This window comes from Symphalangus syndactylus, chromosome 8 (genome assembly GCF_028878055.3).
Source record: "Symphalangus syndactylus isolate Jambi chromosome 8, NHGRI_mSymSyn1-v2.1_pri, whole genome shotgun sequence".
Lineage (NCBI taxonomy): Eukaryota > Metazoa > Chordata > Mammalia > Primates > Hylobatidae > Symphalangus > Symphalangus syndactylus.
In genome coordinates this window covers 24,886,587-24,909,557 of record NC_072430.2, presented here as the reverse complement: position 1 = coordinate 24,909,557, position 22,971 = coordinate 24,886,587, and the positions used below count along the sequence as shown (strand labels likewise).

Below are 22,971 nucleotides of genomic sequence, written 5' to 3'. Positions count from 1 at the left end.
GTTTAGGGGCACGCCGGGTTTCCTACTTCACTTCCTAAATGTCAGGCCCTACAGTGGGCGAGCCAAGGTCTCCTCCCTCGGGAGACTCTCGGACCTAGTGCAGGGAAAAGACACGAACAAGACCCCAAAGATCTACGTGTAGGGAAGACTCCAATATAGAATTGAGCAGTCCGGAGGAGGAAAAGTTAATTCTGCCAGGATTAGGGTAGGAGGGGTTGAGAGAAGTGTCCCAGAGGTGACTCTAGCTAGACCCTAGGGAGAAGGAAGGATTGGGGAGGGGTGAAGGAATCCTCCGAAAAGCGATGGAAAGTGACGGAGAAAGGCAGAAGCAAACCCACTGGGCGCCACCCCACTCCGGTGTCCCGAGACGCCCCCGGCCCCGCCCATACTCCCTCCCGGCTCCAAGGGCGGGGGCCGCGGGGGAAGTAGGGGCGTAGGTGATGCTCCCCTCCCCGAGCCGAGGAGGCGGGAGGCTGCGGCGTCGCCCCTCGCCGGGCGAGATCGACATGGGGGCGACTCGGGCCCCACCCAGCCCTCTGGGAGGCGGTGATGCAGCGCTCCACGCCCGCCACCGCGCGGCAGACAGCTCCCCACCGAACGCGGACACTCACTTTCTCGTGGAAAATGGACTCCATGTTTATTTGTCTGGAGCCAACGGCCCCCACACCGAACCACCCCCTCCAGCTCCGCCCCCTGCCCCTCTCCTCCGCCCACCCCGCCCCTCCCCGGCCCGCCCCGGTACCCCGCCCACGTGCCGCACGCAGGCCAATCACCCGCGAGGATGCGAGTGTCGTGAAGCGAAGAGCGAGTGAACGCCGGGGACACGTGACCTTGGTAGCGCGTCCTCCTAGCTTCTGTTAGCGGGCCTTCTGGGGGATGCTACATCGCCACCTGCTGTCTGGAGGATCTTATCCACTTCCCACCCATTTCTATGGATTCTTAGGTTTCTTGGGGGAGGTCTGGACGGCTCACCCGGGTTCTGTGTTCTTTTTGTTTTCCACTCTGTACTTTCTACTGTGTTCATATAACTATTTACTTTCTTTCCCCTCCTCCTGCACTGAAAGTTTAGTAAGAAAAAGCCATCATTATATTCTCCCAAAACCTAGCACTTGTATAAAAATGATAGCTAGGCCGGGCGAGGTGCCTCATGCCTGTAATCCCACCACTTTGGGAGGCCGAGGCGGGCGGATCACCTGAGGTCGGGAGTTTGAGATCAGCCTGACCAACATGGAGAAACCCCGTCTCCACTAAAAATACAAAATTAGCCGGGCGTGGTGGTGCATGCCTGTAATCCCAGGTACTCGGGACGCTGAGGCAGGAGAATCGCTTGAACCCGGGAGGCCGAGGTTGCGGTGAGCCGAGATCGTGCCATTGCACGCCAGCCTGGGCAACAAAAGCGAAACTCCTTCCCCCCAACCCCAAAAAAGGAAAAAAGTGATAGTTAATATTTATATAAGGCTTTCTATGAGCTAGGCACTTTTCTAAATGCTTTGGATATATTATCAAATTTAATACAGTGAACTTTGATGTAGGTGTTGATGTTATTCATACACATGAGGAAACCGAGGCACGGAGAGGTTAAGAACAGCACAATGTCCAAGGTCAGATAGTAAGTTGTCTTGTCAGGATTCAAATCCAGGTGGCTTGTTACCAGTGTAGGTGTTCGGGCCCTTTAGAGGGAACTTAGAAGTCCCATAAATTGTGTGGGAGACGGGGAGGTAGCAGCGGTTTGATGAAGCTTAAATGGAAGAATAGGTACAGATCTTGCACCTTGAAACCAGATTACGGTGTACTTGTTTTTTTTGAGACGGACCTCTCTCTGTCCCCCAGGCTGGAGTGCAGTGGCACAATCTCCCTGCTCACTGCAACCTCCGCTTCCTGGGTTCAAGTGATTCTCTTGCCTCAGCCTCCCAAACAGCTGGGATTACAGGCGCGCACCACGAAGTCCAACTATTTTTGTATTCTTAGTAGAGAAGAGGTTGTACCGTGTTGGCCAGGCTGGTCTCGAACCCCCAACCTCAGGTGATCCACCTGCCTTGGCCTCCCAAAGTCTTGGAATTACAGGCGTGAGCCACTGCACCTGGCCAAAGTGTACTTTTTAAAGGATGTGGGAAGATATATAAATATTTTAAAAGAAGACATGTGCTCATGTTTGCCTTTTAGAAAGATCACTGGCTGCAGAAAAAAGCAGTTGCTGTTGAAGGAATCTTGGGAGAGATGATGGTGGTTTGGACTACGGTAGTGTCTTAAACATGGAAATAGGCCATTTTGAGAGATTCTTTGGACGTAAAGAGACTCAACAGAATGTGGTGATGATACCGAGTGGAGGAATACTAGCGTTTTTCGTCTTGAGTCGAATTACATAAAACGACATGGACAAACGTGGAGTGGTTTTAAGGAGCGGAGAGTTTAATAAGCAAGAAGGAAGGGAGAAGAAAGAAAGAAGCAGCTCCCCTGAACAGAGACAGAGGGAAGTGTGCTCCAAAGCCGAGAGAGGAGACCCAGAGTGCGTGGGAGATACTAGCCAGTTATATGAGGAGGCTGCAGGAGGCGGTGTCTTATTTGCATAGGGCTCAGGGGACTGGTTTGACCACGCATGTCATTCATGTAGCCCGCTAATAAAACTGGCCCTCCCACCCTAGCCTTTTAATATGCAAATACAGGGCGCCATGATGTTCTACACATGTGGGGATATGTGGGGGTGGCCATGTTGCCAGGCACATGTGAGAGCAAGGGCAAGAGGACAATGGTGGGAATCGCCGTGTTGGTGGACCCAGTTTCTAACTGCCGACATTTGCACATTAAAGGTTGCCAGCTCGGGTCTAGGGCTTTTATGCTAGACAGGAAACGTTTCTGGAGCTGCTTCAAAAGAGACAAAAACTTTTCAAGGACCCCTTTTCCTTTCTATCTGCCTAAAATAATTTCTTAATAACTCCTACCACAGTGAGGGATTGGGGAACGTAAGAGACAGAAATATGAAGGTGACTTCTGGGTTTGTGACCTGGGCAGCCACTGTGCCAGGAGTGGTATTGAGAGCAGAAAAATGGGAGGAGCAGCAAGGTTTTGGGAAGAGAGTAAGATAGAGCTTACATTTTGGAGATACTGAATTTGAAATGTCTATGGACATTTGAGTAACTATGTTGAGTAATGGTTGGATATGGAGTCTGAAGTTCAGGAGGCTGCTTTGAACTCAATGAGGAATTGTCATTAAAAAACAGGTAGCTAAGGCCATTGTGGTGGTGCATGCCTGTAATCCCAGCACTTTGGGAGGCTGAGGCAGGCAGATCTCTTGAGGCCAGGATTTCAACACCATCCTGGCCAGCATGGTGAAACCTCATCTCTACTAAAAATACAAAAATTAGCCGGGCGTGGTGGCTCATGCCTGCAATCCCAGCTACTCAGGAGGCTGAGGCAGGAGAAGCACTTGAACCTGGGAGGTAGAGGTTGCAGTGAGCCAAGATCGTGCCATTGCACTCCAGCCTGGACAACAGACTGAAACTGTGTCTCAAAAAAAAAAAAAAAAAAAGTAACTGAAATCATAGGAGTGAATAAAATAATTTTAGGGAAAAGGAGGTGATTGAGAAGAGGGCTAGAGCTGAGCCCTGAGGATAGGAGAAGCAATAGCCAAGGAGAAGGGAGAAGAAGCAAAAGAGTGTGACATTGTGGAAGGCCTGGGCAGGGGATGCTTCAAGGGGTAGTCAGTGTCAGTTGCTGCCAAGAAGTCAAGCAATATAAGGACATATAAGAGCCCACTAAATTTTGTTGCTATGGAGACCATTGGTGACTTTGGGGACTGCAAGTTCAGAGAAGCAGAGGGGGCAGTGAGAGGTAACGGAATGGAGACTGCCAGAGAGGACCAGGTGCTGAAGGAGAGGATTCGGTACCATTTATCGAGCATCTCTGTGTGCACAGTTCACAGCCTTGTATGGGGTAAAGTCCATGTTCTTAAGGATTTGTGTGGCCTACCCAGGGAAATAAATCATAGTCTCATGAAGTGAAAAAAATTGCAAACCACCTTTTCCGTTTTTGTTTTGTTTTTTTAAATTGTAGTTAATGTCTTTCAAATGAATTAATGAAGTTGAAGGTCTTAGTCTTTTTGGGGCGATATAACAAGATATCTTAGAGTAATTTATAAATGGAAATTTAATACAGATCTGTAATAAATTTACAGGCTAGGAAGTCCAAAATCAAGGCTCTAACAGATTTAATGTCTGGTGAGGGCCCATTCCTCATAGGTGGTGTGTTTTTTGTGTCCTCACATGGTGGAAGGGGAAAAGGGGCAAACAAGCTTCCTCTCTGTATAAGGGTGCTAATCCCAGTCACAAGGCTTGGCCTTATGATCTAATCATCTCCCAAAGGCCCCACCTGTTAAACCAACACACTGGGGACTGCATTTCAACCAATGAATTTTGGAAAGATACAAACATTCAGATCATAGCACCAAGTATCTGGGAATCATTTTTTATTCTCTTCCCACAACTTCTCCACGTCACCCCTTATTCCAGTCAGTCCTCAAATGCCATAAATCCACTCCTAACTCTCTCTTGCCCTTGTCTTCATTGCTACTACTTAGTTCAAGCCCTCTTGGTATCTCGTGTAGTCTAGTCCAAGGATCTTTGAATTGGTCTTCTGATTCCAGTCTCAATATGTCTGATTCATGGTGCTGTCAGTGATCTTCCAAAAATGCAAATCTCACAAGATTTTCTTTCGTTTAACAAGAATAACTGTGTATCAGGCCCTGGGACTATAACCATGAAAAAGACAAACAGTCCCACCTTCAGGGGACTTACATTGGCAGGGATTCTTAAATAATTACACAACTCTTACTTCAAAATCCTTCAGTGACGGCCGGGTGCAGTGGCTCACGCCTGTAATCCCAGCACTTTGGGAGATGGAGGCGGGTGGATCACCTGAGGTCAGGAGTTCAAGACTAGCCTGGCCAACATGGTGAAACCCCATCTCTACTAAAAATACAAAAATTAGCCAGGTGTTGTGGTGGGCACCTGTAATCCCAGCTACTTGGGAGGCTGAGGCAGAATTGCTTGAACCTGGGCGGCAGAGGTTGCAGTGAGATGAGATCGCACCAGTGCACTCCAGCCTGGGCAACAGGCTCTGTGATCTGGACCAACCATCTGTCCTGTTCTGTTCTCCCCAAATTCTCTCTGCCCCAGTCACTCCACACTCTATTCATACTAGCTTCTTCCTTTTACTTCTGGAAAGTTCACTAAGGAAAAGTCTTTTGTGCCACCGCTACACCTTGAGCATGCCTACATTAAAGCACCATTACATCATACTGGAAGTATTACTTTATATACTACTGAACTATCAGCTTTTGAGGGGCAGAGGAATCTTACTCTTTTTTTTTTTTTTTTTGAGATGGAGTCTCACTCTGTCACCCAGGCTGGAGTGCAGTGGCGCGACCTCAGCTCACTGCAAGCTCCGCCTCCCGAGGGTTTACGCCATTCTCCTGCCTCAGCCTCCCGAGTAGCTGTGACTACAGGCGCCTGCCACCACGCCCGGCTAATTTTTTTGTATTTTTAGTAGAGACGGGGTTTCACCATGTTAGCCAGGATGGTCTCAATCTCCTGACCTCATGATCGGCCTGCCTCGGCCTCCCAAAGTGCTGGAATCTTACTCTTTAGGTCAAGGGTTGCTACAGAGCAATGAATTAATGCATGAAGTCTTTTCGATTGACTGGCACAAAAAATTACCAATAATTCAGTAGGAGAGAGAGAAGTTACCGAGCTAATCAGGAAAGAGTTCATGGAGACAGAATAGACCACACAGATGCACTTCCAGTACACTTTCTATGTCATCTTAGGCTACTCACCTTTTCTGTAATCTTATTCATTGAAATCTTGTGTTGGCTGGGCATGGCGGCTCAAATCCTACCACTTTGGGAGGCCGAGGCAGGCAGATCACCTGAGGTCAGGAGTTCAAGATTAGACTAGCCAACATGGCAAAACCCCGTCTCTACTAAAAATACAAAATTAGCTGGGTGTGGTGGCGTGTGCCTGCAATCCCAGCTACTCGGGAGGTTGAGGCAGGAGAATCACTTCAACCTGGGAGGCAGAGGTTGCAGTGAGCCGAGATAGTGCCATTGCACTTCAGTCTAGGTGACAGAGCAAAATTCCGTCTCAAAAAAAAAAAAAAAAAAAAAGGCTGAGCGCAATGGCTCACGCCTGTAATCCCAGCACTTTAGGAGGCCGAGGCAGGCCGATCACGAGGTCAGGAGATGGAGACCATCCTGGCTAACACGGTGAAACCCCGTCTCTACTAAAAATACAAAAAAATTAGCCGGGCCTGGTGGCGGGCGCCTGTAGTCCCAGCTACTCGGGAGGCTGAGGCAGGAGAATGGCATAAACCCCCGGGAGGCGGAGCTTGCAGTGAGCTGAGATTGCGCCACTGCACTCCAGCCTGGGCGACAGAGCGAGACTTCCGTCTCAAAAAAAAAAAAAAAAAAAAAGAGTAAGATTCCTCTGCCCCTCAAAAGCTAATAGTTCAGTAGTATATAAAGTAACACTTCCAGTATGATGTAATGGTGCTTTAATGTAGGCATGCTCAAGGTGAAAGCCCATCTCCACTAAAAATACAAAATTTAGCCGGGTGTGGTGGTGGGCGCCTGTAGTCCCAGCTACACAGGAGGCTCAGGCAGGAGAAAGGCGTGAACCCGGGAGGCGAAGGTTGCAGTGTGCTGAAATCGTGCCACTGCACTCTAGCCTGGGCGACAGAGTGAGACTCTGTCTCAAAAAAAAAAAAAAAAAAGGAAGAAATCTTGTGTTAACAAGAGAGACTGCACAGAGCTATTTCCATCTTGAGCACTGTACCCATTAAATCCAAACTGGCATGAATTTTTGTTACCCAAAACGAAATAGTTTAACAGAATTTCAAATATTTGGCATTTTAAAAATTATGATGCATATTAAGTGTTCGGACTTGCAACACAAATCAGTGGTAACTAAAGGATATCGTTTCATTGTAATCTTCTCCTAAATTCAATCCTACCTAAAACAATTAACAAAATGTGGCTTCCAAGAAGAGAACTTGGCAATTTATTTATTTATTTGTTTGTTTGTTTATTTAAGATGGGTCTCACTCGATCGCCCAGGCTGGAGTACAGTGGTGCAATCTTGGCTCACTGCAACCTCTGCTTCCCGGGTTCAAGCGATTCTACTGCCTCAGCCTCCTAAGTAGCTGGGATTACAGACAGGCACCATCATGCCTGGCTAATTTTTGTATCTTTAGTAGAGACGGGGTTTCACCATATTGGCAAGGCTGGTCTCAAACTCCTGACCTCAAACAATCCACCTGCCTCAGCCTTCCAAAGTGCTGGGATTACAGGTGTGAGTCACCGTGCCCGGCCATAGTTTTAAAAATTGATAACAGAATCTTGATGATATTGTGTTATAAAAAATGAATCAAGAGAGAATCCAATTTACTATTACAGATCTTGGCATTAGCAATTTATGTTTCATAAAAACTACACGTATTTCCAGGAAAGGGAGGTAGAAAAAAACACACACAACAGCATTGTGTTGAAACTCTCCATATATCCCTTAAGGACAAAAGACTTAGGTGTAATATTGCTCGCAATAAAGTATATATGCTTGAAACAAACCAAAGAAAAGAAATACAACCTAATGTTTCTGATTAGTGCTATTTTTGTCCTTTCTAAAAATATTCTGCTCCTCCTGATTACAGAATTTTCAAGTATTATTCATCAATCTCCTTTTTCATATATTGAAGGCAAAGGAATATTTTTAAGAGTTTACTTCTCTATTGTTTTTATTTTATATTTTATTTTTTGACACGGGCTCACTCTGTCTTCCAGACTGGAGTGCAGTGGCATGATCACGGCTCATTGCAGCCTCATCCTCCACAGGCTCAGGTGACCTCCCACCTCGGCCTCCTGAGTAACTGGGACTACAAGCACACCCCACCATACCCAGCTAATTTTTGTATTTTTAGTAGAGACGGGGTCTCACCATGTTTTCCAGGCTGGTCTCGAACTCCTGGGCTCAAGCCATCTGCCCACCTTGGCCTCCCAAAGTGCTAGGATTGCAGGCATTGCCACCGCGCCTGGCCCAGCCTCCTTGTAATTCTTTTCAACACCTTCTAGACCTTGATCTCTCAACCACTGAACTGCTTTGTTACTACAGATTGCTGTTTATAACATTTTCTGTTTATATAAATAGAATCCTATAGCATGTGTTTTTATCTGGCTTCTTTCATTCAGCACTATTAGTTTGAAATTCATCCATATTATGTATCAATAGATCATTCCTTTTCATTGCTGGGTAGTAGTCTATGATGTGGATTCAACACACTTTATCCATTCATGTTGATAGACATTTGGGTTATCTCATTTTTGGCTTAATCAAGCTGCTACGAACATTCATGTGAGTCTTTGTGCGGATATATGCTTTCATTTCTCTTGGGTAAATAACTCAGACTGGGATAGCTGGGTCAAGTGGTAGGTGTGTTTTACCTGAAACTGCTCAACTTATTTCCAAGGTGGGACAACCACTGGTGGCTACATTTTATATTCCTGCCAGCAGTGTGCCTTCTAGCTGCTCTACATCCTTGCCAACAATTGGTAGTCAGTCTTTCAAATTTTAACCATTTATTTTTACTTATTTAAATCTATTTTTTGAGATGGAGTTTCACTCTTATTGCCCAGGTTGGAGTGCAATGGCACGATCTTGGCTCACTGCAACCTCCGCCCCTGGGGTTCAAGTGATTCTCCTGCCTCGGCCTCCTAAGTAGCTGGGATTAGACATGCACCACCACACCCAGCTAATTTTGTATTTTTAATAGAGACGGGGTTTCACCATGTTGGTCAGGCTGGTCTTGAATTCCTGAGCTCAGGTGATCCACCCGCCTAGGCCTCCCAAAGTGTTGAGATTACATGCGTGAGTCAGCCTAATTTTAACCATTTAATAGGTGTGTAGTGCCATCTCATTTTGCTGTTAATTTCCATTTCTCTAGTGACTACTAATGTTGAGTATCTTTTCATGTGCTTACTTGGCATCCTCATATCTTTTGGCAGTGTTTGTTAAAATCTTTTGCCCATTTAAAAAGTTAGGTTGTTGAAGCTGGGCGTGGTGGCTCACGCCTGTAATCCCAACACTTTGGGAGGCTGAGGTGGATCACGAGGTCAGGAGATCGAGACCATCCTGGCTAACATGGTGAAACCCAGTCTCTACTAAAAATACAAAAAATTAGCCAGGTGTGGTGGCAGGCGCCTGTAGTCCCAGTTACTCAGGAGGCTGAGGCAGGAGAATGATGGGAACCCAGGAGGCGGAGCTTGCAGATCACACCACTGCACTCCAGCCTGGACGACATAGCAAGACTCCGTCTCAAAAAAAAAAAAGTTAGGTTGTTTATTATTAAGCTATAAGGTTTACATATTCTAGGTGTGTTTTTCGAAGAGCAAAATTTTACATTTTGATAAAGTACAACTTACTGATTTTTTAAATTAATTCATGTTTTGTGTGTTGTATTTTAAAAATCCTTGCTTCCCGTGTGTATCCTACATTAGAAAAAAGGAAAAATCTTTGCTAAAGCTAAGGTCACCTAAAATTTTCAGTATGTGATTTTTGTCAAAATCTTGGCATCATCCTTTTTAAGTCCCATTGAAGCACAAGGTTTGAAATTTTCTTCTGAAAGATACATGATAAAAAATTTGCTCTATGATTTAATAGTACTGTGGTCCAAAATGAGAAACAGCAAATTAAATGCTAATCATAAATTTAATACCAACGTATACAATCAGGTACCTAATAGTTATTATTTTATTTATTATTTATTTTTGAGATGGAGTCTCACTCTGTTGCCTGACAGGACAGATATGTGCCACCATACCTGGTTAATTTTTTGCATTTTTAGTAGAGACGGGGTTTCACCATGTTGCTCAGGCTGGTCTGGAATTCCTGACCTCAGGTGATCTGCCCGCTTCAGCCTCCCAAAGTGTTGGGATTACAGGCGTGAGCCACTGCGCTGGGCCCTAATAATTATTTTTTAAGTATGCTTGTTACTAGAAGGATTACCTTTGTATAAAAATAAAGACATTTCAGGTTCTTCATGTTTTTATTTCTCTCAGAACTTTAAAATGTGAACATTCGATAATCCAGCCAGTCTTTACTTCCAGGTAACTTCTTCACTGGGTTGCAAGTCCCTGTGTGGAAAGCAAAAAAGGAAGAAATGGAAAAACTGTAAATAAAACTGTGATACCAGATAAAAGGGGAAGTCAGAAGAACGATTGCAATATTTTTTTTTTTTTTTGAGGCGGAGTCTGTCTCTGTAGCCCAGGCTGGAGTGCAGCGGCGCAATCTCGGCTCGCTGCAAACTTCACCTCCTGGGTTCAAGAGATTATCCTGCCTCACCATCCCGAGTAACTGGGATTACAGCTGTGCGCCACCACACCGAGCTAATTTTTTATGTTTTTGGTAGAGACGGGGTTTCACCATGTTGGCCAGGCTGGTCTCGAATTCCTGACCTTAAGTGATCCACCTGCCTCGGCCTCCCAAAGTGCTAGGATTACAGGTGTGAGCCACTGCACCTGGCCAATATTTTGTTTTCTATTACACTGATCCATTTAAAAAACTTACATATTAGATTCATCATATTTATTCTTTTCATTCATGAATTTAACTTTTACCATACCGTTAGCTTCATTTTTCTGGGTTAAAGAATTGTAATTACTTAGTTTATCTTTGTATGAAAGCTATTATCTCTGCTCAGTGAGTTCATTCAAAATGTTTTCTAAACCCTTTCCAGCTTATTTTCTCTTTCTTGAAATCCCTGATTTGTGAATCACTTCTACCATCTCTCTATACCCACTGTGGATGCTGCTCACTCCTCTTGCCCCTCAAGCTTCCTCCTACCCAGCTGTATGCCCACTGGCAGGCATCCTGTCTTGTTAACTGGAACTCTCTGCTGCCAGAGGAGCCATCTCTAGAGGCACAATGGGACTAGGCAGCTGCCAGTTGCTATCACTCTACCACCCGGTCTAAAGCTCTCAGGTAGTGTTGCTAAGAACACAGCACCTAGCTGCTGTTATTACTATTTATCTCAGCTATAGCATATCTTAAGTAAGATAATATATGACAATATATGTGGAAGCTGTGTATAAGCTAGGCTTTGGTCAGCTACTTTTAAACTGTTCCTGTATTAAAATGCACTTTTAATTAAAAAAAGACGATACTTTCAAAGACCTGAAACAGCCTATTCATTAAATGAAGACTTTACATTCTAGAGGTAATCATATTGTTTTATCCAAGGATTCAATAACAAACAAGACTAAAAACAGTATCATTTGACTCTAAGTCCTCAAGGGGGAAAAATTACCCCTTCTATTTATTTTTGGCACACATCAAAAAGAATATTCCCCAAATTTGGCCAATTGCTGGTTTAAAAAAATGCAGACTAACCTTTTAAATAACATACTCTTGTTCCGGAAGGCAGTTAGCCGTTCATCACTCTTTGTGTCCAAATAATATCCAATGACAAATCCCATGGGGACAAGAACATGAACCCAGTGGTCTCGCACAATCTGAAGTAAGTTCACCATGATAGCTAAAAGAAAAAAATATATCAGAAATACAACTGCTTTTTTTGTTTTTTTGAAATAGCTTTCAAATTGCATCTGGGCCGGGCGTGGTGGTTCATGCCTGTAATCCTAGCACTTTGGGATGCTGAGGTGGGCAGATCACTTGAGATCAGGAGTTTGAGACCAGCCTGGCCAACATGGCGAAACCTCATTTCTACTAAAAGTACAAAAATTAGCCGGGTGTGGTGGTGTGCATGTTATCTCAGGAGAATTGCTTGAACCTAGGAGGCGGAGGTTGCAGTGAGCCAAGATCATGCCGCTGTACTTCAGCCTGGGCGACAGAGCAAGACTCCATCTCAATAAAATAAATAAATTGCATCTGAAACAAGAAGATGATAGACATAGATGTAATAGATGTTAAAAGCCTAATAAGCCTCTTTGTTTGCCTGGCATCAGAATGTAGTATAATACTTTAAAATCTAATTGATGAAGATTACATACGGGACAATGATTAATATAAAATTACACTGCACTGGGTCTATTTATTAAATTTTACTACTAGCTTCAATAGTGATGTGATATGATACAGAGCAGAGAAACAGCAAGGGTATGTAAAAAAATTCTACCTGCAACAGCTGATTGTTTGCACCCTCCTCATGTTGTTTTGGAACTTTTTTTTGTAAAAGAGACAAGATCTTGCTATGTTGCCCAGGCTGGAGGGCAGTGGCTATTCACAGGCACTACAGCTCTCAACTCCCGGGCTCAAGTATTCCTCCTGCCTCAGCCTCCCAAGTAGCTGGGACTACAGGCATACACCACTGCACCTGGCTCTCATTTGGAACTTTTACATGTGTAAAACATATTTAGAACCTCTCACAATGCAAAAACAAATTTAATACAATTTTGCCAGAGATGGAATTCTTTAGGTAAAGCTGTAATTACTGAAAACTAAATTTAGAAAGGAAATTAAAAGATATGAGAGAAAAAAAAACTATATTCAATAATGTCACTGTAGATATGAATATAAATTACTCTAGAAAAGGTAAAGGGGCCGGGTGTGGTGGCTCACGCCTGTAATCCCAGCACTTTGGGAGGCTGAGGCGGGCAGACCACAACAAGGTCAGGAGTTCGAGACCAGCCTGGCCAACATGGTGAAACCCTGTCTCTACTAAAAATACAAAAATTAGGTGGGCATAATGGCTCATGCCTGTAGTCCCAGCTACTCAGGAGGCTGAGGCAGAATTGCTTGAACTCGGGAGGCAGAGGTTGCAGTGAGCTGAGATGACGCCACTACACTCCAGCCTGGGGGATAGAGCGAGTCTCTGTCTCAGGGGGAAAAAAAAAAAAAAAGGCAAAGGGAGAAGAAAACTTACTTTTATAGAGTGACTACTAGGTGGCTCATGCCTGTAACCCCAGCACTTTGGGAGGCTAAGGCAGATGGATCGCTTGAGCCTAGGAGTCTGAGACTAGCCTGGTTAACATGGCAAAACCCTGTCTCTACGAAAAATCAAAAAATTAGCTGGGTGTGGTAGTATATGCCTGTAGTCCCAGCTACTCCGGAGGCTGAGGTGGGAGGATTGCTTGAGGCCAAGAGACGGAGGTTGCAGCGAGCTGAGATCACACCACTGTACTCTAGCCTCGACAACAGAGCGAGATGCTGTCTCAAAAAAAAAAAAAAAGACTACTACTTTACTAGGTACCAGAGCCATCATATATTTCTATACATAATGTGAAATAACTATTATTTACATTTTACAGATAAGAAAACAGCTTAATCCAAATAGCTATTAAGTACAGAGCTGGACTTCAAATTAAGCTTCACCCTACAGTTCTGGCTCCTATTATAGCTCATGCCTAAGAAACCCCTTCTTGATGTTTATGGTACTTAAAAGCTTTTAAATGCTGAGTTTCCAGAAGGTAGATGAGGAGGAACAGAACTATAGGTTTTTCCTTATCCGAAATGCTTAAAGTGTTTTTGATGTTTTGATTTTGAAATATTTGCATACACATAATGAGCTATCTTGGGGATAAGACCGAATTAAAACATAAAATTCATTTGTGCTTTATATATACCTTATACACATAGCCTGAAGGTAATCTTATATGAAACTGTTTTTTTTTTTTTTAAACAGTCTCGCTCTGTTACCTAGGATGGAGTACAGTGGAGTTATAATAGTCCACTGCAGTCTTGAACTCCTGAGCTTAAGTGATCTTCCCACCTCAACCTCCTGAGAAGCTGGAGCTACAGATGCTAATTTAAAAAAATTCTTTAAAAAACTTTTTTTTTTTTGTAGAGACAAGATCTTGCTATGTTGCCCAGGCTGGTCTCAAACTTGTGGCCTCAAGTTTCACATATGGGGGCATTTTGGATTTCCAACATTCTGATCAGGGATGCTGAACCTGTAATAGTCATCATGTGGAAAATAAATTGCACTAATTTAATAAAAACATAGTTGGATTGCCAATTTTCTGTAAAAATTCGTGCATACAGTTGAATTCAAAATATACCTGTGTGCATTTGGACTAAACTAATAAATCATGTACAATGACTGAGAAGACATATGACAATCAATACATTATTGCCAACAAAAGTGCTTAGCACTAAGCTGTGCTAAGACTATGTAGACTGAATTTCTGCCTCTCCTCTGACACTGGCATACTTATACAATTCATACTTTTTTCTTTCTTTTTTTTTTATTTTGAGACGAAGTTTTGCTCTTGTTGCCCAGGCCGGAGTGCAATGGCGCGATCTTGGCTCACCGCAACCTCCGCTTCCCGGATTCAAGGGATTCTCCTGCCTCAGCCTCCCGAGTAGCTGGGATTACAGGTATGCGCCACCATGCCCAACTAATTTTTTATTTTTGGTAGAGACGGGGTTTCTCCATGTTGGTCAGGCTGGTCTTGAATTCCCAACCTGAGGTAGTCTGCCCGCCTAGGCCTCCCAAAGCGCTGGGATTACAGGCGTGAGCCACCGCGCCCGGCTTTTTTTTTCTCTCTCTCTGTGGCCCAGGTTGGAGTACAGTGGCACAATTACAGCTCACTGCAACCTCTGCCTCCCAGGTTCAAGTGATTTTCTTGCCTCGGCCTTCCGAGTAGCTGGGACTACAGGCGGGTGCCACCACGCCCGGCTAATTTTTGTATTTTTAAGTAGAGATGGGGTTTCACTGTTGGCCGGGCTGGTCTCAAACTCCTGACCTCTTGATCCAGCCACCTCGGCCTTCCAAAATGCTGGGATTACAGGCGTGAGCCACTAAGCCTGGCCATACTTTTTTCTTTTAAAAGGCAAGGTGGGCCAGGTGCGGTGGCTCACGCCTGTAATCCCAGCACTTTGGGATGCTGAGGCGGGTGGATCACGAGATCAGGAGTTCGAGACCAGCCTGGCCACCATAGTGAAACCCTCGTCTCTACTAAATATAAAAAAAATTAGCCGGGTGTGGTGGCGGGCGCCTGTAATCCCAGCTACTTGGGAGGCTGAGACGGGAGAATCGCTTGAACCCGAGAGGCGGAGGTTGGAGTGAGCCGGGATTGCACCATTGCACTCCAGCCTGGGTGACAAGAGTGAATCTCTGTCTCAAAAATAAAAATAAAAAAGCAAAGCAAAAGGGTAAGCGCATCATTTTGGTGCAACGGTGTCGGCTCAAGAGGATTTGCGGTTTGGAAGAGAGCGAGGTTAGCAAGAAGACAGAAGGCTGAGACTTGGACGAATGTAAGCTGCTCGCGGAGGGGAGGCAACGTCTTCCCTGCTTCAGGCCAGGCGTGGGATCCCGGCCGGTCTCCTCTCCAGTCCGGTTAGCGGGCGGTCACTGGGTCACATCTCTACGGACGTTTTCCTGTTATGACAGCCTCAGAAAACCCTTTCCAAAAGCTCCGGCCCGGAAATCCCATCCTCCACTCGAAGAAAACCCCATTTCCCTTTCCCGTCGCCTTCGTTCCGAAGCCCCGGGGAAGCCCAGACCACCCCTCCACACATGCACAGCACCGAGGGCTTGCCTAGAACCCTCCCCGCCACCCTCGCCGTGATCTTCGTCGCGGTGGCCCCCCGGGCTCCCCAGACCCACCTGCAGCCTCAGTGCCGACAACGACCCCGAGACCAAGGGCAACGGGGAACTCAGCCACCGGCGCCAGTGGAAGCTGCGACCTCGGGACCTGCCATTCGCCGCGCCCGCACGGAACAGAGGGGTGACGCCAGCAAATCATACTACTTCTTCCTCCTCAGGGTTGACTCCTCTCATTTCTTTTAGCTTCCAAACATTACCAATAATTTCTGAATAAAATTTCGCTCCACGCAGAAGAGGCGTGCAGGCGTGAGCGCCGTCGCCTTCCCACAGCACCGTGCCCACCCCCCGGAGATGGTCTTGCCCTGGGTCCTCCTCGTCTCCGCCGCTAGTCTCCAGCTCCAAAATGGCGGCCGCCACTGTGGGGCTTCTGCCGGCCGGTAGTCTCCGGCCCTGCTGAGTCAGCATCGGCTTTTCTACCTCTTGAACCTGGATTCGCCTAGGGGTTGGGAAGGGCAGTGGACGGCGTTGGGGGAGGCCTGACGAGGCAAGTGAGGGCGGGAGAAAGGAGCGAGCCTCTGGCTGGGGAAGGCGGCGTCATTGGCCCTCCGGGAGCGCCGGGCCCGACTCCGACCCGGTCTCCCCCGATGACTCACCCCCGCCGCTTCGGCTGCGACTGTCCCGGTCGTTCCCGGCAGAAGTGGTCAGCGAGGGAAAGAGAAGTGACTTCTCCATGGGTTTCAAGCTCCCAGCTGTTTTGCGGCAGCCCGTACGGTTCCCTCCCGGGATCTTCTTCCCTCCTTTCTGCTTCCCCTTTCATCTTTTGGCGCTGGAGGAGTTAAACCGGCGCCAGCTTTAGCTCCTTGGCCTCGTGGCTACGGCGTTCTTAGCCTCCCCCGTTCGGGCTCTTCCCGTCGTTTTGGGTTGAGAGACCACGAGATTACTAAGCTCTGGACACCGCTTAGGCGTCCTTTTAGTTCATCGACTCCAGAGACCTTTCGGATGTTTTTTCCACACTGTACTAAAAGGGTCTCGGCCCTTCGCGCCCTCCCGCCATCGCCCTCCAGCGCTTCCACTATCACTGCGAAGTTCTAATTCTTTTTTGACTTCGTACTATTTTACGTGCTCTTTAGAAAACAAGAGGTCAGACTGTAACCCTGGAAAGTCTGGCCTCCTGTGACCAGGCGAACCTGAGCTGCCATTTATACCCATCCCCTAATTTTTAATTTTACAATCCCTTTAACCCCCCCCCCTTTTTTTTTTTTTTAAATAAAGACGGGGTTTCACTATGTTGCCCAGGCTGGTGTCGAACTCCTGGGCTCAAGAGATCCTCCCATTTTGGCCTGTGCTGGGATTCCAGGCGTGAGCCGCCATGCCCGGCCTTGCAACCCCAGTATGAAACGGCGGCTCTCCCTCAACTGACCAGGAAGAGACTTCCCCACTCAGTGAGCTCCAGGGCTAACCCAAACTCCTCTGTTTTCCCTTGGATTTTGCTTAGTTCACCTTAGTTGTCATCAACATGCACGGTCATGATTTTTGATTTTTTATTTTTGGGAAGGAATCTCGCTCTGTCGCCCAGGCTGGAGTGCAGTGGCACGATTCTCGGCTCACTGCAACCTCTACCTCCCGGGTTCAAGTGATTCTCCTGCCTCAGACTCCCGAGTAGCTGGGACTACAGGCGCGCACCACCACGCCCAGCTATTTTTTGTAGTTTTAGTAGAGACAGGGTTTCACCTTGTTGGCCGGGATGATCCGCCCGCCTCGGCCTCCCAAAGTGCTGGGATTACAGGCGTGAGCCAACGCACTCGGCCGATTTATTATTTGAGACGGGGTCTCGCTCTGTTCCCCAGGCTGGAGTGCAGTGGTGCCATCTCAGCTCACTGCGACTTCCGCCTCCTGGGCTCAAGCAATCCTCCCACCTCAGTCTCCCAAGTAGCTGTGGTCACCAGCGCAGCCACCGCGCCCGGCTACTTTTTTGTGTTTTTAGTAGAGAAGGGGTTTTGTCATGTTGCCCAGGCTGGTCCGGAACTCCTGAGCTCAAGCGATCTGCCCTCCTGGGTCTCCCAAAGTGTTGAGATTACAGGCGCAAGCCACCGCGCCCGGCAACATGCACGATCATTATGAAGAGGGCTAGTAACTGTGAGATATTTGCGATGAAGTAGTATCTGTCAAAACCAGTGCTCTGAAGCAATTTATGATATGATGAGGCTTCATTCCTTCTTGCAGTACCCATTTATGCTGCCTTGACCACTGAAGTTGGTATTGGATATACAAAGATGATCACTTTTACTCCTCTACATTGAACATTCATTCAAGAAATACTTTATGTGCCTCCTTTATAACAAAATAACTAACTTTGCCTAGGGCAACAAAAAGGCTTTATAAAGGAGTAAATATGTCAGCTGGATCATGTAGCATCAAAAGGAATTTGCTGAGCTCAACAGGAGAAGGTAATTTCGGGATTCAGTACAGGAATACAGAGCTTTGAGCTTTAGCATACTTAGGGAGAGTGGGATAATCAACCTGCTTAAGCATTTAGTGCACGAGTGATTGGTGAAGCAAGAGGTAGGTTAAGATCAGCTTGTGAAGGATCTTGGTTTCCAATAGGGAGTTTAGATTTTATTCAGTAGTTAGCAGGAATCCAGTGGATATTTGGTGCAAGGAGTGAGCAGGAGGATATTTGTTTTTTTAGGATGGTCTCTGACAGCTCTATGGAGGATCAACTGGGAACAGAAAAACTAGATGAAAGGAAATTGGCAATCATTCAGGTAAGGCAATGAGGGCCTCCACGGAGGCAGGACATGAAGGAGGTCAGACACTAAGTAAATGTCAAATGGGATTCACCTGCTGACCGCTAAGTTAATGGTAAGAAGGTGACTTGAATTTTTAGTCTGGGAGAGTAAATGGTTGGCAATACTATTAAAACTTAGTCTGAGACATGTACATAAACATAGGATGGTGCCAACCTGCACTTTAAGGGTGACGACATGATGCTCTATAGTGTAAAGCATTGATTTTTATAGTCTGGAGTCTAGATCTGCACTGATACAGTAGTCTCTAGCCACATGTAGCTATTGAGCACTTCAGATGTGGTTAGTCTAGTTGAAATGTGCTGTAAATATAAAATACACAGTGGATTTTGAAGATTTAATATGAAAATGTAAAATATTCAACATGATTACATGTTGAAATAATGTTTTGGTTCTATTGGGTTAAATAAAATACATTAAAATTCACCCATTTCTTTTTCACTTTTCCATGTGGCCATGAAGAAATTAAAAAGTACATTTGTGGCATGCATTATATGTCTGTTGACAGAGCTGTTCTAGTCTAGACTAGATGTGGGAATTTGTAAGGAGGTGGAATATGAGCTGGGCCTGAAGACATTGAGCAGTGATGTCAGGGTGGCTTCCTGGCAACCTCCATTGCCAGTTAAGGCATTTGGTTTGTCTTTTCTCAAGCAGTAAGAAGCCTTCAGAGATTTCTGAGCAAGGGATAATAGGTGCAGGATATTTCTGGAGATGAATCTGGTAGCAGTGTTTAGGTTGGATGAAGGGAGGAAAGACTGGAGGCAGAGAAACTGAGAAACCCAAACATCAGGTAGTGAGGCCTTTCCTGTATTAGGGTACTGGCAGTGGAATAGAAAGGGAATGATGTGCAAAGCATTCCTGAGGGAAGAATAATCAGGAGCTGGTAATAATAGACTGTCCCAGAAGTGAAGAATCAGCATGTAGCATTTCAAGCCTTGGTTACTTAGATAACAACTAATATATTAATGTCGCAGAGCTATAAAATACAATTTGAGACTGAAGAAATTTGGTCCCAAGATAGAATCAGCAAAGTTAGGAGGGAGTAGTCCACTAAATACTTTCTCTTTTTATCTCCCTGCTTTCTGTATCGTATCAATCATACACACCAGCTAATATCCCCAACCAAAATACAGAATTACCTGTATCATGCCATCTTTCTACTTGATAATGAGTCTTAAAGTATTTCTGTTGCCTGCAGGACTAGGTTCAGTTTCCAAGGCCTTTCGTTATCTGGCCCCTTTCTGTTCATTAGGCCTTATCTTTTATTTTTTGCTTTTGTGAATGTGTGCCAGGCTAGTTTTTTCACTGGTACTTTAAAACTTACTCAAAAGTGCAGAGATCTGAGATCTCTGGTACTCCTTTACTCCTGTTATTCCTCTGTTTTGAGTACCTTCTCTTTGTTTCTACCCATGTCTTACCGATCCTTAGTGAGTAATCTTAAATCCCACCTCTTCTATGATTCTCAATAACATAAGGTAATGTCAACTTAAAAAAAAAACTTCCTAAATATTTTTATGTCTTTTATTATCTGTTTATGTAAGCTTAAGATTCCTAAAATTATGACAGATCTCTTTTTTAAAAAAGGACCACATATTATACTACTTGCGCTGCTCCTGATGCCTTAGGGCAAGATACAAATTAAACACCATAATTATAAACAGAATGAAATCATAATACCACATTCATAAGGCTTTTATTTATTTTTTAGATTAATAAAGAACTCTTCAGAATTCCTGGTGTTTCATCATATATACGACTGAGATATCAGTAAGTAGTGAATGTTTGATAAAGATATAGCTTTATTATGAATAATTGTAGTGAAAATATCTTTTCATCTGTTGAAATATTGGTCTGTCTGCAAAACAGTTTTAATATGAACTTACTCAGTTCTAGCTGCAAGATACCTTGCATGTTACTTCATAATCTAAATGAAGAAAGTGGGAATTAAGGAAGACTTAAGTAGAAAAGAGTTTCCCTTAGGCCATTAATATAATTGTGGTACAGTAAGCTTTTTGACAGGGATAATTTCCAAGGTCCTTTCCAAAATAGTATTTATAAACGTTTTTCATCAAATAGAGAATTAATGTCTTTGTACCCCAAATAAGAACACATGAAGGCTAGGCGTGCTGTCTCACACCTGTAATTCCAGCATTTTGAGAGGCCAAGGTGGGCAGATCGCTTGAGCCCAGGAGTTAAAGACCAGCCTGGGCAACGTAGTGAAATGCTGTCTCTACAAAAAATTAGCCGAGTGTGGTGGTGTGTGCCTGTAGTCCCAGCTACCCAGGAGGCTGAGGTGAGAGGATCACTTGAGCCCAGGAGGTTGAAGCTGCAAATGAGCCATGATTGCACCACTGCACTCCAGCCTGGGTACCAGAGCAAGATCCTGTTTCAGGAAACAAAAACAAGTCAATATATTTTAAATTTTAACTTACCAACAGTTATTTATTGAACAACCACTATGTGCAGGGATGTGCTAATGTACCAAGGATAAAAAAATGGATCAAGCCAACTCCTGTACTCAAAGAGCTCTCCCAAGCAAGGGCAAATACATGTAGATGGGTTCTGTTTATGGTGTGGTAAGGACAGTGAGCTTATTTAATACTAGCCATGCCCCGTTCCTTCCTTTAAGAAACATTTATCGGCTACCACTGTATGTTAGGCACTGTGGAGGCGCTGGAATGTAACTGTGATGAAAACAGAAGGTCTTTACCGTCATGGAGTCTACATTCCAGTGTGGGCACAGGAGGGGAGAAGGTGACAGACAAAGCAAGTAAATAAATAAGTAGCAATTACAGAGCACTAAGTATTTTGAGGGACATAGAATGATGTTGTAATGGACGTGAAGAAGGACTTTAGGGTGGTCAGAGAATGACTGTCTCTGAGAATGACTCAGAATAACAGACAGGGAAAATATATAAACAAGTTAGAGGTTTTGGTCACAGTGAAGAGAAGAAAATTTGAGGAATATAATTAGTTGTTATGAAAGTATATCACTGGAAGTGTTTTATAAAGGTCATTGATAAACCTCTATACAACTTAAGCCAATGGACATTTCTCTGGCTTCTCAGACTTAGTGCAAATGGGAGGTGAGGAAGTGGAGATATATCTGTGGACAAATATTCTGAGAAGTTTTGCTGTGAAAGGGAAACCCAAAAATGATGCAGTGGTTGTTGGAGGTTGAAGGGTTAAGAGAGGGTTCTTATAAGTTGGGAAATTCTAGAGTATTTTTATAAGCTTGTGGGAATGATGCATCAGTGATATGTTGATGCAGGGGAAAGAGTGAATGACTGAAGATGTCAAGTCTTTCCGAAGGTAAATAAGAATGGGATCAATGGCACACATAGAGGGATTGGCCTTGGGTGGGAGCAGGACTATTCTATACAACAGGAGACCCAACAGTGTACATGCAGATAGGTTAATAGATGTAGTATCTGGAAAATGAGAAATTATTGTCTAATTTTATTTTCTGATTGAAGAATGAAATGAGATTATCAGCTGAGACTAGGGTGGAGGGAGGCATGGGTGATCTTTGAACGAAGAGGAGGAGGTGTGGAATAGTAGTCTCAGAAATTGAAAGTCAACCTACTAAGAAAAGTCAGATTGAAGGGTAATACTTACGGCCTGTTTGAGGCCTTTGGCCATGAATTTAAAGAGCAAATAGCATTAGCCAGGTGTGGTGGTGGGTCACTGTAATCCCAGCTACTCGGGAGGCTGAGGCAGGGGAAATACTTGAACCCAGGAGGTGGAGGTTGCAGTGAGCTGAGATCTTGCCACTGTACACCAGCCTGGGTGACAAGAGTGAAACTCTGTCTCAAAAAAAAAAAGAAAAAAAATGGGCCTGGTGGATCATGAGGTCAAGAGATGGAGATCATTGTGGCCAACATGGTGAAACCCCATCTCTACTAAAAAGAATTAGCTGGGCGTGGTGGCGCATGCCCGTAGTCACAGCTACTCGGGTGGCTGAGGCAGGAGAATCACTTGAACCCGGGAGATGGAGGTTGCAGTGAGCCAAGATTGTGACACTGTACTCCAGCCTGGCAACAGAGTGAGACTCCGTCTCAAAAAAAAAGCAAATAGCACAGCTGTAATTCTCCTCCATATCCCATCCCCCCGACCCCCGCACAATTGGAGTTAATCAGGACTGGGGTTTTGCCAGCCTAGTAGAGAGAAGGACTAGAGGAGCAAGACATTTGAGTGTTTGCAAATAATCTTAACAGATCATGAATTGAAGATGAGGACCTGAGTAAAAACAGGAGGGGGTCATGGATAGGGAAAAAGTAGTCAGCGAATTAGAGAGATACCACTGAGCCCAGAGGATTTTTGCAATGGGAATACTAGAGTAAGTAAGGTGTTAGAGAATGAGATGCTTGAAGTGAAATTTTGAAAGTAGTACAGTTACTGGTAGTGATAAGATCTCAGGTGTAATCGTAGTGGTGGGTGGCTGAAGTGAAATGAAGATTATTGGAGTTGAGGAAGTCAAGGAACCAAAGGTCAGTATTGAAGTTACTGAGAGGAACAATGGGTCATGTAAAAGTCCTCAGTGAATGAGGCCAGGTTAATGCCATAGTGAAGAGGAAATGTGGAAGACTAATAGTGAACTGCTGGGTGGCAAGAG

The 22,971-nt window shown here is 45.0% G+C and overlaps 3 protein-coding genes and 1 long non-coding RNA gene across 28 annotated transcripts in view; 2 read left to right on the top strand and 2 right to left on the bottom strand.

Moving 5' to 3' along the window:
• ATXN3 (ataxin 3) overlaps positions 1–711 on the bottom strand; it is a 44,284-nt gene extending 43,573 nt beyond the window's left edge. For 5 of the 11 annotated variants that reach the window (XR_010122006.1, XR_010122007.1, XM_055288395.1 and 2 more), the window contains exon 1: positions 612–679. Coding sequence is in view for 9 of the 11 variants with exons in the window: in XM_055288395.1 (XP_055144370.1) it covers positions 612–635 (24 nt within the window). In the remaining 2 variants the exon portion in view is untranslated. Of the gene's footprint in view, positions 1–611 lie in introns of all 11 variants that reach the window. The other 6 variants (XM_055288383.2, XM_055288385.2, XM_055288387.2 and 3 more) reach the window with 4 other exon arrangements.
• On the top strand, positions 52–13,942 carry LOC129487525 (uncharacterized). Its single transcript, XR_008659354.2, has 3 exons — positions 52–205; positions 10,780–11,024; positions 13,846–13,942. It is a non-coding gene; the product is annotated as an uncharacterized lncRNA (long non-coding RNA).
• NDUFB1 (NADH:ubiquinone oxidoreductase subunit B1) lies at positions 10,071–16,344 on the bottom strand. 2 transcript variants are annotated; one of them, XM_055288400.2, is made up of 3 exons: positions 16,203–16,344; positions 11,433–11,577; positions 10,071–10,177 (listed from the first exon to the last, which is right to left on the bottom strand). In XM_055288400.2, exons 1-3 carry the CDS (start codon positions 16,279–16,281, stop codon positions 10,141–10,143), a joined length of 261 nt encoding a protein of 86 aa, XP_055144375.1. In that variant the 5' UTR covers positions 16,282–16,344; the 3' UTR covers positions 10,071–10,140. The 2 variants fall into 2 exon arrangements, with proteins under 2 accessions (XP_055144375.1, XP_055144374.1); XM_055288399.2 differs by lacking the exon at positions 16,203–16,344 and adding an exon at positions 15,610–15,748.
• The window catches only part of CPSF2 (cleavage and polyadenylation specific factor 2), a 42,981-nt gene continuing 35,464 nt past the window's right edge, over positions 15,455–22,971 (top strand). The window contains exons 1-4 of one of the 14 annotated variants that reach the window (XM_063643959.1): positions 15,937–16,093; positions 17,911–17,996; positions 18,239–18,314; positions 20,065–20,123. The gene's annotated coding sequence lies outside the window, so the exon portion shown is untranslated. Of the gene's footprint in view, positions 16,316–17,772; positions 17,997–18,238; positions 18,315–20,064; positions 20,124–22,971 lie in introns of all 14 variants that reach the window. The other 13 variants (XM_063643963.1, XM_063643958.1, XM_063643960.1 and 10 more) reach the window with 13 other exon arrangements.